Source organism: Cupressus sempervirens, chromosome 5 (assembly GCF_028749045.1).
Source record: "Cupressus sempervirens isolate cs-2001-9-10 chromosome 5, ASM2874904v1, whole genome shotgun sequence".
NCBI classification, from domain to species: domain Eukaryota; kingdom Viridiplantae; phylum Streptophyta; class Pinopsida; order Cupressales; family Cupressaceae; genus Cupressus; species Cupressus sempervirens.
In genome coordinates, this window is record NC_143122.1 from 320,551,831 (window position 1) to 320,569,658 (window position 17,828).

The 17,828-nt window shown below is 33.4% G+C and overlaps 1 protein-coding gene across 1 annotated transcript; it reads left to right on the forward strand.

Moving 5' to 3' along the window:
* The first annotated feature begins 2,904 nt into the window (after nucleotides 1-2,904).
* On the forward strand, nucleotides 2,905-9,464 carry LOC149555950 (malate dehydrogenase). Its single transcript, XM_089830075.1, has 7 exons — nucleotides 2,905-2,998; nucleotides 7,039-7,197; nucleotides 7,406-7,581; nucleotides 7,947-8,224; nucleotides 8,369-8,504; nucleotides 8,617-8,728; nucleotides 8,979-9,464. Exons 1-7 carry the CDS (start codon nucleotides 2,956-2,958, stop codon nucleotides 9,071-9,073), a joined length of 999 nt encoding a protein of 332 aa, XP_089686201.1. The 5' UTR covers nucleotides 2,905-2,955; the 3' UTR covers nucleotides 9,074-9,464.
* The last annotated feature ends 8,364 nt before the right edge of the window (nucleotides 9,465-17,828 follow it).

The window sequence follows — 17,828 nt, forward strand, 5'->3', positions numbered from 1 at the left end:
AAATGATGATTTTGTGCTGAATGTTAGTGCACTTGATAAATATTTGATATCCTATTTAAAAAAATTAAGAACAATTTTAAAGTTATCATTGGCCTTTGACAAATTCTTAAAGACATTCAAAATATTCTGGTCATTAATGTTCAAAAGGATGAGACAAATTACAGAATCAAGAAGCAAGAGTGTACATATTATAAAATTGTGTTTATAATAAGAAATGAGATTTGTATCCACAAAAAAAAATCATAAAACTCTATATAACCTTTCCCAAAATTGATAAATTATTTTCATATAAAGTGAAGTACAAAATAAACATATCAATTTCAGTCCTAAAAAAGATTTTATCAATTTTAATTTCTTATATTAATATTTAATTAATAACTTCCCAATTATCATTCATTAAAATATTTTATTTAAACCAAACTTTATACATTCCTTTTGATTCACCTAAATAAAAATTTAGAGAATCATTTATTTTCTATTATAAAGTTATTGTATTAAAAATTTGTAATTCCATTAAATGCAATTAAAACTAAATTCTTTATTACAAAATTAAAACTATGGCCTAATAAATAAACTTAAAATTTAAAAAACAAATAAACAAATAAAAAAACTTTTGATTTAATAGATTATAAAAGAAATCATAAATCATATCACTTTGACTTCTATCACATTGCAATATTAGGTAGGTGGACCCTTTACGAAGGCAAAAGTCTAATAGAGGAAGAAACAATTCAAGGGAAGTAGACTACCAACCAACTTATTTGTTCTTCCATACCTACTCTAGTGCCTTTCATACAAGCAAAAAGGCTACCAACCCATATTTGTGTCTACATAAGAAACATGCAAATAAGAGTTTATCAATTTTTCAAAAATAACATGAATATATAAGAAACATTCAAAGAAGAGTTTTTTTTTAAAAAAAAAATAACAAGGGTACATGGAATTCAAAGAATAAGAATGTGCTTTAAAAGTTCATTTTGCATCATGGTTAAGCAAATATTCAAATGCCACTTAACCGAAAGACACCACTTTCTTATATTTCCATGGAAAAGGCTCCCTTTTGCATGCTTTTTATATTCCTCTTTGTAAGGAGGATAAGTTTAGATCAATTATCACATTTCTAGATTGAAAGGTTTTTTTGATTAAGAATTAAGAATTGAAAAGTATACACTATATTAAAGTCATTATAGCTATGATCTTGATCTCATTTCTTAGTTATGTTCTTTGATCTTATCTATTGTGATAGATCAAAAAATAGTTTCGAGCAGATTTGATTCTTGCATTCATTTAGAACTATCTACCTTAACTTGTAAACCAAGAGTCTATTGATGTATAAAAGATAGCTTAAATAATTAATAGTTGAATTTGGTAATATGATTGATATCTTGAGATATCAATATAAAAGTTAGAAGTGTGTGCTTTGAAATGTACATTTTAATCTATGATCTATTGATGTAGAGATCTTATAAATAAAATTTGAAATTATATATTGATTAAAAATTAGATAGAATTTAAGCTTTAGAACATGAGAGTTTGGAACAAAATTGTAGTACAATCTTTTTTATATTTAGCTTAGTTGGTTGAAGCAATGAGTTCTCATTGTGGAGACCCTAGTTCAAATCCCAAGAGGGACATCTTTGTGGAATTCTAAGTTGTGACCCTTGGTCTTCTATTGGTTACATTTGTCTCATTGTAAAAGATGGATTCTAAGTTGTGTAACAGTTGGAGTTTAGAACTTCCTTGCACCTTAGTCAAGCCTTAAGACACAATTAATTATAAAAGTAAATGACAAGGAAAGTAGATGTTGATGTCGGTTAGTCATAGATTATGTGAACCTACAAATTATACATATGAATGTGTTGTCTTATTAATATTTATACAAAAACATTCACACAATTGAATTGTAAATATTTTGTTACAATCAATGATAAGAAATCTAACAAATTCAATAGTTTTTAAGATTTTAGTATAAATCATAGGCACACAATTCAAACTCTATTTAGTTTGCATATTGATAAGTTATAATTATATTCTTATAGACCCTAAACTAATGTTACTTACAATTTTTTTATATAAAAATTATAATTATAAATTTATACAAGAAACACATGTCTAAACTAAAATATATTTTAACAGAAAAATACTAAAAAATAATAAAATATTAAACTAATGTGTTAAAATAAGCTCCAACCAATATCCTTACAAATATATTTGTATAACTAAAGGCCACACAACTAAGCCTACCACATCACCATCATGAAACAAAATAACCAATTTTAATAATCTTACTTTATTTCTATATTCAACATATAAAACAATTAAAAAGCCAAACTACTCCAATATAAAAGACAATAACAAAAAATCAAATAATGCATATACTCACCAACCTCAATGTGCACCAACCTCCACCAATAAAATGTTTTGACCCATAGATATAGCCCTCAACCTAATCTAAATGAAATATTATTGCACTTACCTTTTTTTAACTTTTTCTAATGATCCTATATAATTAAGAGAAATATTGAAGTAATACTTATACAATAACTTGATTTACTTGATTTGATCATAATTAAGATTGAAAATTATATTTATATTGGTAATAGAAATACTTTATCAAGGTTCTGATTCTTTTTATAGACCACTAATTTGAACGTAATCATAATAGCTTCAGTGACAGTCATATGATAATGAGATCATAGGATTCCCTTGAAAGCCCCTCTGACTCGCCTTACAAGCTAAAAACCAAAATCTCCGCTAAACTTAGACCAACAACTATTTCAATGATATCCAAGTCCCACGTCATTGGGCCATCCCTTGCTTTAAGCTCAACAGATAGCATCAAGATTCAAGATTGAAAAGAAAAAAACCCATATAAAAGAAACCCATTTTGCTTCTCTGCACTTCGTGTTAGCAGCCGGTGCTTTTCGAAGTTTCAGAGCTCAATTTAACAGAAAAATGGCGAAGAATCCAGTCCGTGTTCTGGTTACTGGAGCTGCAGGTATTTTGATTTATAAGTCTACCCATAGAAGAAACCCCTCGCAGTTTTCTTTGTTGTGGGTACGAACATGTTGGCTATGTTTATTCTCTGATAATACCATTTCGAAGAATTTCAAAAAGTGTTTGCTGAAAAGTGTTTTGGGTAGGAGTTTTGTGGTTTATTTCGACGGTTTAAATGTTTCTGTTGAAATTCTAGATCTGTATCAGTTATGTTGATCCACAAACATATCCATTTAAGCAATTCATTATCTACACGTTTTTGGTTGGGTATCATTGCGTTGGTTTGTTGCGCTGATTTCTAACATAGAATAAGAATTCCGATCTAAATTTTTGATATGCAAAATTTATGTGATTTGCTTTTTGTTTTTTTCCCTTTTTTTGGGTAAAAAAGTGATCCTGATTTTAGATACACATTATGTTTGTTCTTTCCTATCCATGGATTCTTGATGGTCTCATAATGTTGGTTATTTTGATTGACTTTTTAAACTTTTACATCTTATAATTTGATCCAAATTATGTTCATTCTGATAGATTCTTGAATCCTCGTGAGATCATTATGTTGGTTATCTTGATTGACTTTTAAATTTTAATATTTTATAATTTGGTCCAAGTTTTAGGCCTGCAGTAGTTGTGTCCATGCCAGATCTGCCCAGTTGAAAAAACGGTGGCTGTTTATTTATTTTTCATCAAATATTAATATTGCAAGAAGTGTATTCGTTCCTATATTTAATTAAAAAAATAATTAAAACCCATTTCCTAAATATGTTGTCAAATCGTTTTGTTTGATTGCTTCAGCGTTTTTTCTTTCAACATTTGAGTCTTTTGAGACATCTATCTTTTTTATAGTAAATTTACCAACACGTGTAATTGTTGAAATCTAAAAGACCTAATTTGTTGGAGAGTTCTGCTTCTGCAATATTTTTTGAAATGCGTTTTGGCAAGTTTCGGGCTTCCTTTTTTATTCAGCTAACAATGCTTAGGGGATTATTCTGATCTGCTTTAGCCTTTTGTTGAAAAATGTAGTCTGTACACTTCCATTTTTAATTTGAGGGAGATATTCGATAGGATGTATTGAGATTCATACTAAATTTTGCCAGCCCATTTTGCATTTGGATTTAATCTAAAAAGGTTAGGCAAAATGAATAACTCGAAACTAAATCAAGATCAGCCACAAGTTAAAAGAAATCACCGGGACTGAAACCTCCGTGCTCCAAATCCTGTTTTCTTTGTGTCGGTTCCACAATATTGAAAGTTCAATCTTAAAATGAAGGAGAGTGGAGTAGTTTGTTTAATTTTTTTATTTTTTCTAATTCATTATTATTACTATCGCCTTTGTTTTCTTAATTGATTGCCAAGTTTCTGGAATTTAGTGAGCTGGACTCTTTAGGGCTTACTCGGCTCAGGGCGAATAGTTATTAACGGTATTGATGAAAAGTTGTAGCCATTAGAATTATTGTTTAACAAATTTGAAATTGGATGCGGATTTTTGGAATACACATGTTTTAGTTTACCATTAAATATACTTGACACATCGTAGTAGATCATACACTTCATTTTTCCCTAAATGAAATAGCGTTGACATCCTTTTGGTCATGCATCCAAGTATATTTGCTTGAGTTGAAGATTGTTTTAGGGATTTGCAGTTTTGTTAAAAAAAATTATTGTATGTTTATTGTCTTGATGTGATATGTGTATAGATTGTTTTTTTTGTTGTTGTTGAAGGTTCAGCTTTGGACTAGCCTCTTTGATAAAGAACCAAGTACTGAGGGGTATCCATTCCGCCTAATTTGCCTGGGGCACAATCCCAGCATCATTACTTTTAGATGTCAGGGGCCTTGCACTCAGCAAGACTTGATCCCTAGTGGGCTCTTTGTGAGCCTCTCCACTCCACCAGTAGACAAAGGGACCCTTTGACAGTGAACAGGTTTTTGAAATCAGTTGTTGGGTTGAAAATGAGGTTTTCACAGTTAATGATATAGAGTAAAGCGTCTGGTATCTGTGTACATCTTGACATTTGTGCCATCCTTAGCCATTATGGGATAAGCATATCTTACCTTTAAAGTGCACGGCTTCATAAGTAGTTCAGAGTCCAGACATCAGCCATATGGACAAAAATATCTCTTTACATTTTGACATTTGTTGCCATCCTTAGCCATTTTCTATGGGATAAGCATACCTTACCCTCAAAATCATATGGCTTCATCAATAGTTCAGGCATGATCCACATATACAACAATCAGTTCATGAAAATAATGTTGTGCTGTCTATAAACCAACTAGCCAATGCCTTTGAACTGTACTCTATCCATTATTCATTGGATTTTGGGGACTCATTTTGCCCATTTGGGTAGGGTAAACACTCTTTCTGGGTATGCGAAAGCAAAGTTCATAGAAATTTATCATTTGCAGAGTTGGGGTAATTTCTCATATGATAAAGTGTAGCTCCTAGTAACTGAAATGCCCGGCTTCTGGCAAATGGTGTACACCACTTGCTGGAGAATTTCGCTACACCCAAACTTTTAGCTTACACATTCTAATAAGTCTGTGATGTATTTCGGCCCTGATATTAACCATCTCAAAACAAGCCATGAGTATTCTGGCATCTGCTGTTACTTGTCTCAGTCGGACACATCGAGAGATTTGATAAATGGGCCTTAACTGCTGGTTGGATAAAATAGAAGTACATCAATACATAGGGTGTGTGTTTGAGAACCTTTTGCGTCACTCTGACAAAAAGGATCTTACTTGTCAAGCCTCTATCAGTGTGTGTTGGTTAGAATGTTGACACCTCATAAGCACAAATAGTGCTGGTTTCCCAGTTTCATGAACTCAAAGCTCAAAAGCATCACAGACATGAACTATACTGGTATTTTAATGGTATCGCCCTTTGATAAATAGGTTGCTGAATGCACGGTCTTTCTGTTCTCGGGTATCTTGAAGTCAATACTGTTGTTCTGTGATAACATTCCAAGAGTGCCTTTTCATCTTCATCATGTGCTTAAGAGGAGTTTTGGACCTTCAAAATTTTCAAAGGATTTTGGAATTTTCAACTTGCAACAGATAATAAGATTAAGTTGATGTTTAAAGTTATACCGAGCAATTGTCAATTTTCTATACCTATTTGCCATTGTGAAACTCAAGTTTTTCATTTTAAGTGAGTGAGGAATTGATAATATGAAGCACTGAACAATGATACTTTGTGTGAAGACAATCTTGAAGGACACACACCAAAGGCTATTGGTGGGTGCTGAAAATGAAAGCCTTGGGTTTATATGGTTCCATGCAAGTTATTAAATTATTGATAGCAATTTTAGAGTGCCTTCCATCTTTCATCTTGTGTTTATGAGGTGTTTGGTACCTTCAATTTTTTGACTAGTCTTGGAATTTTTGACTTGCAACAGATAATGAGTTTAAGTTGATATTTTTATTTTAAGTTGTACTGGGCAATTGCCAATTTTCTATACCATGTTGCTGTTAGGAATTTTTTCATTTCAAGTGAGGAAGGAAATGTTTATGCGAACTGCTGAATAATGGTACCTTTGGGAAGATGGTCTTGAAGGGCACATCAAAGGCATACTGAAGTTTGTGTAGCAGTTGTCTTATTTTGTCAGTTCTTGTTGGACTTTTGGATGGGATTGCGGATCCTTCATTATTATAGATATGTTAGAATTCTGTAAAACTCAATTAGCCTGTGCCAAATCGCAAGGATATATGATAACTTGCAGAACTAGAAATTTTTTCTTCTTGTTTACAAATCTTGTGAAGTTTCTTATCATAATTTTAGTTTTACTTTCTTTATAACCTTTAAATGATTAGATGCAGAATAGAGATTACATTTTCATAGATGAGGGCTTGGTATGCTAGAATGGCTGTGAGCTGCTGGCAATGTACAACATATTTGCTGTACCTCCTTAAGTATGTTAAAACAACATTTGTGAGCATAGCCCAATAACCAAATGTCCTGAGGCGGGGCTCATGGACTGGAATTATTTCAAAAGTTGATCTGCCTTGTATATGTGGCTTACAAAATTATGTGTTGCAGGGCAAATAGGCTATGCTTTGGTTCCTATGATTGCTAGAGGCATAATGTTAGGTGCAGATCAGCCAGTTATTTTGCATATGTTGGATATTCCACCAGCAGCAGAGTCTCTGAATGGAGTGAAAATGGAGTTGATTGATGCTGCCTTCCCTCTTTTGAAAGGTAATACGACTAGCTGTTTTTTTTTAACAGAAACAGATTCAAGGTAGTTAATGCGATTGATTGTTTGCTTACTTTGTCAGCAATCTTTCTAGGAGTTTTAGTAGTACAGCTGTTTTTCTTTTTTGCCTTTTGGTGTATCGAATCATGCCAAATTCATTATACTGGAATCAATTAGACATTAATACATATCATTGTTTTTGGAATAAAGGTGTTGTTGCGACTACGGATGTTGTTGAAGCATGCAGTGGTGTGAACATAGCTGTCATGGTTGGTGGATTCCCAAGAAAAGAGGGAATGGAAAGGAAAGATGTAATGTCCAAAAATGTATCAATCTATAAGTCCCAGGCCTCGGCACTGGAACAACATGCTGCTCCAGACTGCAAGGTGATTTCATTTCGTAATTTGATTTGCAAGCAACAGTCAAAGTTTCTTGTTCTTTGAAACTATTTAATAAATATAAATTGGAGAGTTCACTGTCTTGTGTCCTTGCAATTTTTTTTGTCTCGTATATTTTGCCCGATATTTGATTTGTTGATGCTCTTCTTGCAGAAGGTTTGATGATTTTTTTTTGTTGTCGTTGTTTTCTGAAAATGGATATATTAAATGTATCTTGGTTCTAATTGTCTTTCACAATATTTTCATCCTTAGATAAAAAAATTGTAGTGTGAAAATTATAATAATCTTGGTAATTGCATGCTTTTCTTTTGGTGCAAAACTAATATGGCTCATTGAACTCCTTTGCTTCTCAGGTCTTAGTTGTAGCCAACCCAGCAAATACCAATGCACTGATATTGAAAGAGTTTGCTCCTTCCATTCCAGAGAAGAATATTACATGCTTGACAAGACTTGATCACAATAGGGCTCTTGGACAAGTTTCGGAGAGGCTGAAGGTGCCTGTTAGTAATGTGAAGAATGTTATAATTTGGGGAAATCACTCTTCAAGTCAGTACCCTGATGTCAACCATGCAGTTGTTGAAACTGCAGCTGGAGAGAAACCAGTGCGACAACTTGTTGCTGATGATGCATGGTAAAAACCTGAACAAATGCAACTTTGTTCTGTGGATTACTACGAGCTTTTGTGTTCAATTTGCTTTTTGGAAGTATTATTGTTATATCTTTAATATCCCAGTTGAACTTGTTGCTAAATGTGTTCATCCATTCACTTTTACAGGCTGAATGGGGAATTCATTACAACTGTACAGCAGCGTGGAGCTGCAATTATCAAGGCACGGAAGCTCTCGAGTGCATTGTCTGCTGCTAGTGCTGCATGTGATCATATACGTGATTGGGTACTTGGTACACCTAAGGTAGCAACTCCTGAAAATGTTAATCTCTACTATCACAAACTCATTATACTTTTATAATCTGCAGGGAGGGCTTCAGTTATTTTATCATTTGAATGATTGTAATACATTACAGGGTACATGGGTTTCCATGGGAGTGTATTCAGATGGTTCTTATGATGTCCCATCTGGTGTTATCTTTTCATATCCCGTTACTTGTGAAAATGGAAAGTGGTCCATCGTACAAGGTAATAGCTAAAATCCTTCTTGACAGAGCAATTAAAAGTGCAAAAAGTCTAAAAGTCTCTATACCTATTAAACTTCTCTTTACCTATTAAACCTTATTCAAGTATGTTCTGTTTTTGTAAAATAATTTTTACTTTGTAAGAGGATTGGTTGTTGATCTGGTCTGTCAGTTAATGCATAATCACATGTATGTTATTTCTTAATTGATAGCTGCACATTGTTCTCATTTTGAAATGCTGGTTACTTTTACAGGACTTCATATTGATGAGTTTTCAAGGAAAAAATTGGATGCCACTGCAAATGAACTTGTCGAGGAAAAGGCCTTGGCCTATTCATGCTTAAGTTGAAAAATGCTCCTTATGTTGACCTGTTAGTGCTAATGGATCAGAATAAATAAGATGCATAGGATGGCAAAGTATCTAACAAATCGTTGAACAGTAGAAACTGAACAACTTTTTCTCAGACAGATTACCAGCAAACTTGTTTACAGGCTAGGAATATCATCTAAATTGTCTTTTGGCTCTACTTATCTGTTGCTGTTTGATGTCTAATACAGAAAAAGTATGTTATATCGAATGTTCAATTTTTTTTCATCCAGATTATGCATCTGAAAATTTTCATTCTAGGGAGTTGCAGAAACCCTATGCATTTTTCAGTTGTTATGATCTGTTTTATCCTTTTGTATGAATGAAAGTTGGAGGGAAGGAGTAAAATATGTTACCCTTTATATTTTGAACTTTTCCGACTGGTATATACCATTTTCAAGGCTTCATTGTGATGTCATTATTTGTAAGAGATTTTACTTTGCCACGACTGGTATTGTTCATTATAGAGATTTCGCATTGCCATGAAAAATGTGTTTTTGTATTGAAGGTTATGTTAATGTTTTTATGATTATAAAAGTTCTGCGATTATGTCATAGATACAGCGTATCACATTGTATTGTGCCCTACTAAAATTCACCCTAGTTTTATACCCTACAAACACAATTGCAATAACTAGGTTTAGAGAGGCATTTTACCAAGATATTTTGTCCATTGTGCTGTGAATATATGTCAAAATAAGGAAAGAACGAACTAATAGTATTCTTAATATAGTTTGGCTTAGACTATAGGAATTGGGAAATAAAGAGATGTACAATCCTTACTAGAGATGAGTTCTAGATTAGGCAACAGTATAATCATAATGCATTTTTAGGATTATGGAAGAACGTACTTATATCACTTAACTCTTGAGGCCTTAGCCATAATGAGGAACGAGGTAAGAAGACACGATGAGGTGCGGGCATAAATGCAGAAACTCAACCCATTCTCCCTTGACCCCGTGGTTCATAGGGTTGGCGTACTGAGCCAAACCTTTACACTGTTCCCTTTCACCACTTTACCTTAATTAACTCATATGGTTAAGGATCCTTTTCCTTTCCTCAGCTATCAAAATAGCTATCCAATGAGTGAGCGAAGGAATTACAATATGGTGCATTTAACTCAACTGAAGGCCCAAGAATCTTTTGTCCCTCTTGGCCTCATGCTCCATGAGGTGTTGTATCTAACAAAGCCTAATCATTCCGCCTTATTGGAAATACTTTCCGTCTTACATATGGTTAATTAGTTATGTTGCCGAATATGCTTTTGCATTATAAATATATATTGCAAATGAAGTATACAAAGCCTTGATCAAATATGTAACTTATATAGATCTGATTCAAGGCGATAGTATGCAGTTTAATTATATTTATATCATGCATAAATATGGCAGAGGATCGAGTATTTATGTAACCTAACTTTGCCTTTCTCAAAATTTTGTGGAAATTTCATTCCTAAATTTTTAACACCAGCTTATTTGGCAAGTCCTTTGCATAGAACTAAAGTTCTAGGGCTATATCATCAATTATGCATGCTACATTAGCATGCTTTTGCCAATGTGTTTAAAACAATGCAAAAACAAAGTGAGACCAATTGTCATGCAAAAGAAACATCCATACTTGGGTAGCTAATGTGGCATCTCATGGTTGATCGCTGTTAGAATTTAGGATATATTTCATTCAATTGTGGGTAGTTATCATCATTATTAACCAACAAGTCACAATTAAATGTTGTGAAAGATATTGGACATTAAATTAACAGTTGTGGATATTAAATTAATAAGTGAGGGTAATGTTATCAACAATTGCTATTACAACTATCAGAACACATGCAAGTAGTGGATCCTCTTACTTATATATGATTGAGTTATAATATAATATATGATTTATTTGTATTAATATAATGCCATTATATGTAGTGCAAAAACAATGCAACATTTATGTCATTTTAGTGACCATTGTGAAGTAATTATTTGCATACCAATATGTTTTTGAAAGGCTATCAATTAGTAATGTTTTCATGTACCATTTATTATAGATCACAATTTATATTTATGGCCCATTAAATGAAAAGTACACAAAAAATAGTAGTTTCATAGAAGTTGTTATAAACCCTCAATAACTACCTATAAACATAAATAAAGTTTAGAAAGATCAAACAAAAACTTGACATCAACGATGTAATACCCACCCATTCGTTATCAATGTTGTTTATGTTGTCAAGCTCTTTCAAACCACTTCTCATGTGCATGTTAGTTCTTTGGTTATATTTGATGATGCAAAATATTGATACTAAGATTATTTGATTTATATCATGGTGGATGGATAGTGATGATTATTTGTATATGATGATGCTATTTATATTTAAGATGTTATTGACCTATAATTGAATGTGTATGGTTGACATGTATGTTTTATATTTTTGTTTGACATGCTTGTTGTGGTTGAGGGATCTATAACATTTATGCAAGTAAGGTGGTATCAAGCATCAACTTCCTTGATTTGTTAGGATCTTTTTCACTTTCCTTTTCTACTTCATTGCCTTTTTTGATCTATGGATTTTCATTGTAGGTAATTCAGGGATGTCATCTTGGTTGTTCATAATATGTTCTATCAATTCTACAATGATTATTTTAGGGACATCAATATTTCTTGTGGCATTTGTTGTCACCTGTGAAAATTGTGTATTGCTTCTCTTTGGGATTTTGACTTGGACGCCCCTAGTATTAGGTGGCGATGCCCATCACCTTTTGTTCTTTCTTGTAGTCCTTTTCTTGTATTACTTTGAGTTACTTGTGCAACAATAGATTGACCTAGTTTCTTCTTGTCACTTGTGCAAATTGCATATTGCTTCTCTTGGGGAATTTGATTTGCAAGCTCCTAGTTTTAGGTGGCAAGGCCCATGCACGTTTTGTTCTTGCCTGTGGTCCTTTTCTTGTTTTACTTTTAGTTACTTGCACCACAACAGATTGACCTAGTTTCTTCTGCACACTTGAGGATGAACTTTTCTTTGATAGACTAATTGTTGGAGCTAATGAACTTCCTCCATGTTTATCTACGGTAACTATATAATCTTCCTTCTCCAACTATTTTTCCATTATCTTGGTCACATCATCTCCCTTTCTTGTATCTCCCTATATTATCTTATACATCTTTTCTACTTACTTGTTTCTAAATTCTCATGCTGGCACCTTGAGAATTCTTTGCACTTCAACATTAGCTATGGCAAGACATATATCAACAACTTTTTCCCTTGGCTTCTTATCATAATCTAAAACATAAGCCTTTCTTGCATCATTAGGTAAAATACATTGTTAGGAACTTTAGATTCAATTTCAATTACATGTTTTTTGAATCTAGACAAATACCTAGGCTTCCCCTCTTTTTCTCTCTCTTATTCCTCTTTATGTATTTTTATAGATCAACATTCAATGATGATTTTTTCTTTCTTTGAATCTTCTTTCCTTACTAAGTCTTCTTTCTATTATTTTGTTTACTTTCCTTGTCTTCACTTCTATTTTCTTCTTTTCAACAAGCTTTATCTTTTTGTTTTCTCTTGGTTTGTCTAGAGGGAGACATTCTCATTAGTTTCTCAATAGCTAGAGAGGCTTTCATTTGTTTTAAAATTCCGCTCCTTGATTGTCTAGAAGGGGATGGTGAAATAATATGTTTGCAATTGCACCTTCTATCTCCATTGGTTTCTTCGTGGTGCATTGGCTAGTCATTAATTGTGCTACTTTAAGTTCAAGCAATAGTCCTACAACTCTAGCTTTTTCTACTACTTTCCTCAATCTTTTTGTAGATGCTAGTGCTTCAAACTTATCATGTAATAAGTAAGGTTTCTCTTGTATCTCCAAACCTTTCTATTCGTTCATATCTAGGTTCTTCCAAGATAGTTTCTACATGTATGACTATTTTCTTTTCACTAACCTCATATCTCCTTGGTAACATCCCCTCCTTAATAACATTAATTTCAAGATAGTCTCTACACGTATGACTATTTTCTTTTCACTAACCTCATATCTCCTTGATAACATCCAAGATGCTCTAGGCCCTTTAGACTCCATTAGACATTGGTTTGTTTCTACCATAAAAACATATTTTGCCCTCATATCTTTAAATTGGAGATTGGGGAATTATATTAAAGTTTTAGGGTCTCTTTGGTTCAAGATTTCTACAACCTTTAAATGAGAGATTGGGGAATTATATGAAAGTTTTAGGGTCTCTTTGTTTCGAGATTTCTACAATTCTCGATTTAGCCAGATCAAGGTTTTGCAAATCTTCATTCCTATTTTTGGGATTTTACTTGAACTGTTTGTTTCACTTGGAAGATGAGCAGGAAGACACATTTTTTGCATAAGCTTGGAGTTGCAGGAAAACTCCAAAAAGTAGTTCAATCTATTATTTTTACACTCCTTAAAAAGCATAATTAGGTTTTGATTATCAATTCCTAGTCGCTAGTAGGAAGTCTGAACACCTGGTTTTAAGACAAAATTAGAAGCTTGGTATTCTAATTCCATTTTACTAATTTGGTATCATAACAGATGCACTTCAGATTTACCCTGTGGCAAGGGGTTTTTTTATTTTGAAATTTGAAAATGCTGCAGCTGGGAACACCATTTTGTGTAATTGTTCTTTCTCTTGGGAAGGAGTGGTTTCCCCTTATGACCAAACCTTGGTATCAGGGGTTTGATCCTCTTACTGAATCCTTTAATAAAAATACCCTTATGGGTAAGATTGTTGAATCTTCCCCTTCATCTTTGGTTGGATTAAGTCTTGGAGTCCATGGGGCAAGCCATTGGGGATTTCCAGATGGTTGATACATATTCTTCTAATATTTTTAAAAGGATGTATGCTTGTATTCTTGTGGAGGTGGATGCTTCTAAGGGTCTTCCTGAACAGATTACTCTGTGGCTTCTTCAAATGGTTCTTGGACCTATAATCTTGATTATGAGGGTATTCCATTCAAATGCAGGAAATGTCATAAGGCCGGTCATCTTGTTGTGCAGTGTTCCTCTAATAAGGTTAGATAGAAGAAATCACCTTCTTAGTGGTTGGGGATTTCAGACAATCATTATTTAGTTCAAAAAGTCTCCAAAGAATGAGGTGTGGTAGATTGCTCACCTCAGATTGATCATTCTTTGGTAGTTGCTACTACTGTTGTCTTGGGTGCTATGGATGTTGTCTCTAAGGTCGATTTCGTTCAAAATGTTAAGGTTGCCCCTTCTATTATTGATGTCCTTGCCATAACATATTTGTTAGCACTGGTTCAACTACCTTATCTCCTTCTGCTTTGGGTATTGGTGCCCATGTTTCTCCTGGAGGGCTTTGAGGGTTAGTTGTGGTGCTACCCCTTTCCCTTATGTGGTTACTGATGTTGTCTACCCTTTAGTGGGGCCTTCGTGTTTTTCTTTCGATTGGCAAATGGTTGCTAAAAAGGTGGAGGATGGATAGACATTAGTTAAAGGAAAAAAGCCAAATCCTCCAAACTTTGTTTGATATGTCTTTACGTTCTCTTAAGATTGAGCCAAAATGATCTTGTTGGTCCTTTGTTGTGTTTAGCTAGGTTGGTTTTTGTTGGGTTGGGAACTATGGTGAGTTACTCTAGTTTGTTGGGCAGTGTTCCACAGTTGTTTTAAGATCTTTCATTGCTATATATTTCTTTTCTCTTTGTACAAGGTTTCAGTTCCTTTTAAAACCTGTTTATACTTGATCAAAACAAACACAAGTTTTTTCAAATCTGAAACATGAAAAAGCCAATTCTCATCATCTTCCATGAACCAAACAAACCCTTAAAGTAATCCCATAACATACCAATTCCAAAAGTAGTACTATTTTTCGCAAATGGTTTATGATTTGACTAATGTACTATTCCACTATCAAAAAATTCTTTCATGAAGTAGAAGAACAAACATAAGATTATGGTGACATAACCAAACACATTCTTCTTATCCTTCTTATTCCTCTAAATATTTTCAATCACCTATAACCTCATCAGTTCAGATAAACCATACTGTTTTCCTTCCTTTAACATCTCATATACTATGTATAATACCTAATGTGATTATAGAATTTCCCCTATTGGCGTAATAGACCTTGTAACCAATGATCATGAAAGAAAACTTAACATCATCCTCAATTATGTCATTTATCGGCATTCCCCTCTTGTCTTGAATATTTCCAGTGGGAATATTAACTTTATCCTTCTTTACTCCTTTTACTGAGGGTACATTTGCTTGTGCACATAGTCTAGCCATAACTTGAATGAATTCTTTTTTGATTTTGAAGAGGCATGCATCAATTAGGTACATTATTTTTCCATGAATTATTCTTTTAGCACGTACCTAATTCAATTAACAATCCAAACTTGTGGCAACCTAGCTAATTGATCAAATTTCCTCTTCACAAGGTTTTCAAATTTTAGTTTTAGTATGTGATTGTTGTTTTGAGTCAACCAACTTCATAACACAGATTCTTGCTATTATCTACACCTATGTCATCAATTGGACAATTTATGCATGCCCTAGTATCTCTACAATGTAAAACTCCATAAGGAACATTGAAAATGCATAATCTAGATCAACTTCAACAATCTCATATGAGTGCTTCTCAAACTCATACATAGTTCTCTCCTTAACTTCATCAATTCTCAAAGTTTCCATTTCAAATTACAAATTTGTACTAAGTAGCATGAAAAAATACCTTTAGATGGAAGTAGGGTTTCATGATGAGATGCTTGATCAATTCCTTCATCACCCAAATATAGCCTCAAATCATCTTTTAATCTCTTTAAATTTCATTCTTATGGATGCAATGCACCAAATGAGACACACATTTATATTATCTATCCCCTTTTCACCTAATTTCACTTTGCAATAATGCATATGTACTAATTTCTTTGTAATCCTTCAACTCACTATCTGCAACACACAATTTAATTGTACATCCTGAAATATATTTGGAATTTATCTGTTTTAGTTCTTATAGATTCATCTTTATCTCTTCTAACTCATCCATGCATAAATTTTTTAAGCATCATCCATGCATATGTACTAATTTCTTTGTAATCCTTCAACTCACTATCTGCAACACACAATTTAATTGTACAACCTCAAATATATTTGAAATTTATTTGTTTTAGTTCTTATAGATTCATCTTTGCTGCAGTGGCAGAGAAGAGAAACGCTATAGGAGGCAACATTGTTGAAAATGTAATAGGGAATTTAATGTTATGTTTTAAATGCTTTTAGTTTTTGAAGTTTGTAATAACGTCCTACATGTGGTGGCATACCTAGAGTAGCAGTTCGATAAGCTCTCCAGATATAGCCACCTAGGACCAGGTGTGTGGATCTTAAATTAGAATAGTTTTTTTTAGTTCGTAGGTGGAGTGTTTAATGATTTTTAGAATCCAAGAATAGGTAGTAAGCAGTTTTTTGGAATATTCCTGACTTAGAAAACGACTGTCTAATATTGGTAGAAAAAATGTTTCAGATTCTTATCCTTTTTTTGGATAGGAGACGTTCTTCTTTTCTAAATAAGAAGAAAACGTTTCACATCCTTTAAATAGGAAAAAGAAAGTTAGTTTTAAGGGTGAGCCAGTCGGCTATGTAAGACACGAATCGAATTTGGAGAGATATGGAATGTTCTTTTTTTCATTTTTGTCTTTGTGCAAGTTTTCGATGGTCTGAGTTTTGAACGGATTTTTCTTATCTTCTCACTGGAAACAAGTTGAGAGTTTGCAGAAGATTAAAAAGTTTTAGTTGTGGGTCGAATTCGGTATGTTTGCATAAAATTAGTCTCAGTGCGTGGGTAATATCTCCCAAATGCACTGTTGGATTTTCATGAGCTTTGGATATGTTATTATAGGCCTAATTACGCCCATCTTCACCAGAGCGATTGAAGATTTTTGATCTGCATCAAAAGTTATACATGTCTGTTCACAGGTCTATCTAGAGACAGCAAGAAGCAATGTTTTGCAGAAAAATGTACTCTGATGCGGGGTCAATATCTCGGGTTTGAACCGTTGGATTTCTCTCAAATTTTTATATGTTGTTTGAAACCTAGTTATGCAAAATATCAACGGTTAGATTGAGTAAATCTTTTCTGGTTCGAAAGTTATTCATGTTTGAGTGTGGGTCTATCCGAAGGCAGCAAGAAGATATTTTGGGAGATTTTATTTACAAAGTTTTGTTTAATTGAATCTGATTTTAGTGTGTGATCCTGGAGGTTGTAGATGTCCCTTGAAGCAACTCAGTTGAGTGACTAATTACTCCTGAGTTTTCCAAGGTGTGGCTCTGCATCATTTTTGGTATCAGAGCTTGAGAGTTGCAGGTTGTGAAGTTATATGTTGAACGCCCTTGATCAAGATTCCTCAATAGGGTCAAGCAAGATGGTGACCAATGCAAAGTTAGTGAAGAAAGTCGAGGAGCAAGAAGAACTTATCCAGAAAGAGAATAGAGAGTTGAAGGGGATAGTGGCAGAACTAGCCAGTAAGTTGGAACATATGTAGAATGTAGTTGAGAAGAAAGAAATGAAAGAAGAAATGGAAGAAGAGGAAGACATACCTGACAGTGAAGAAGATAGAATATCTGAGAACGAGAAGCCATTTTTTAAAGCTTTAAAGGCTTTGGGAGGAAAACTCGTGGAGTTACCTATGTTTACAGGAAAGATGGACGCTGAATTAGTGTTGGAATGGATTGAAGCCTTAGAGAATCATTTTGAATGTGAGAAAGTTTCAGAGT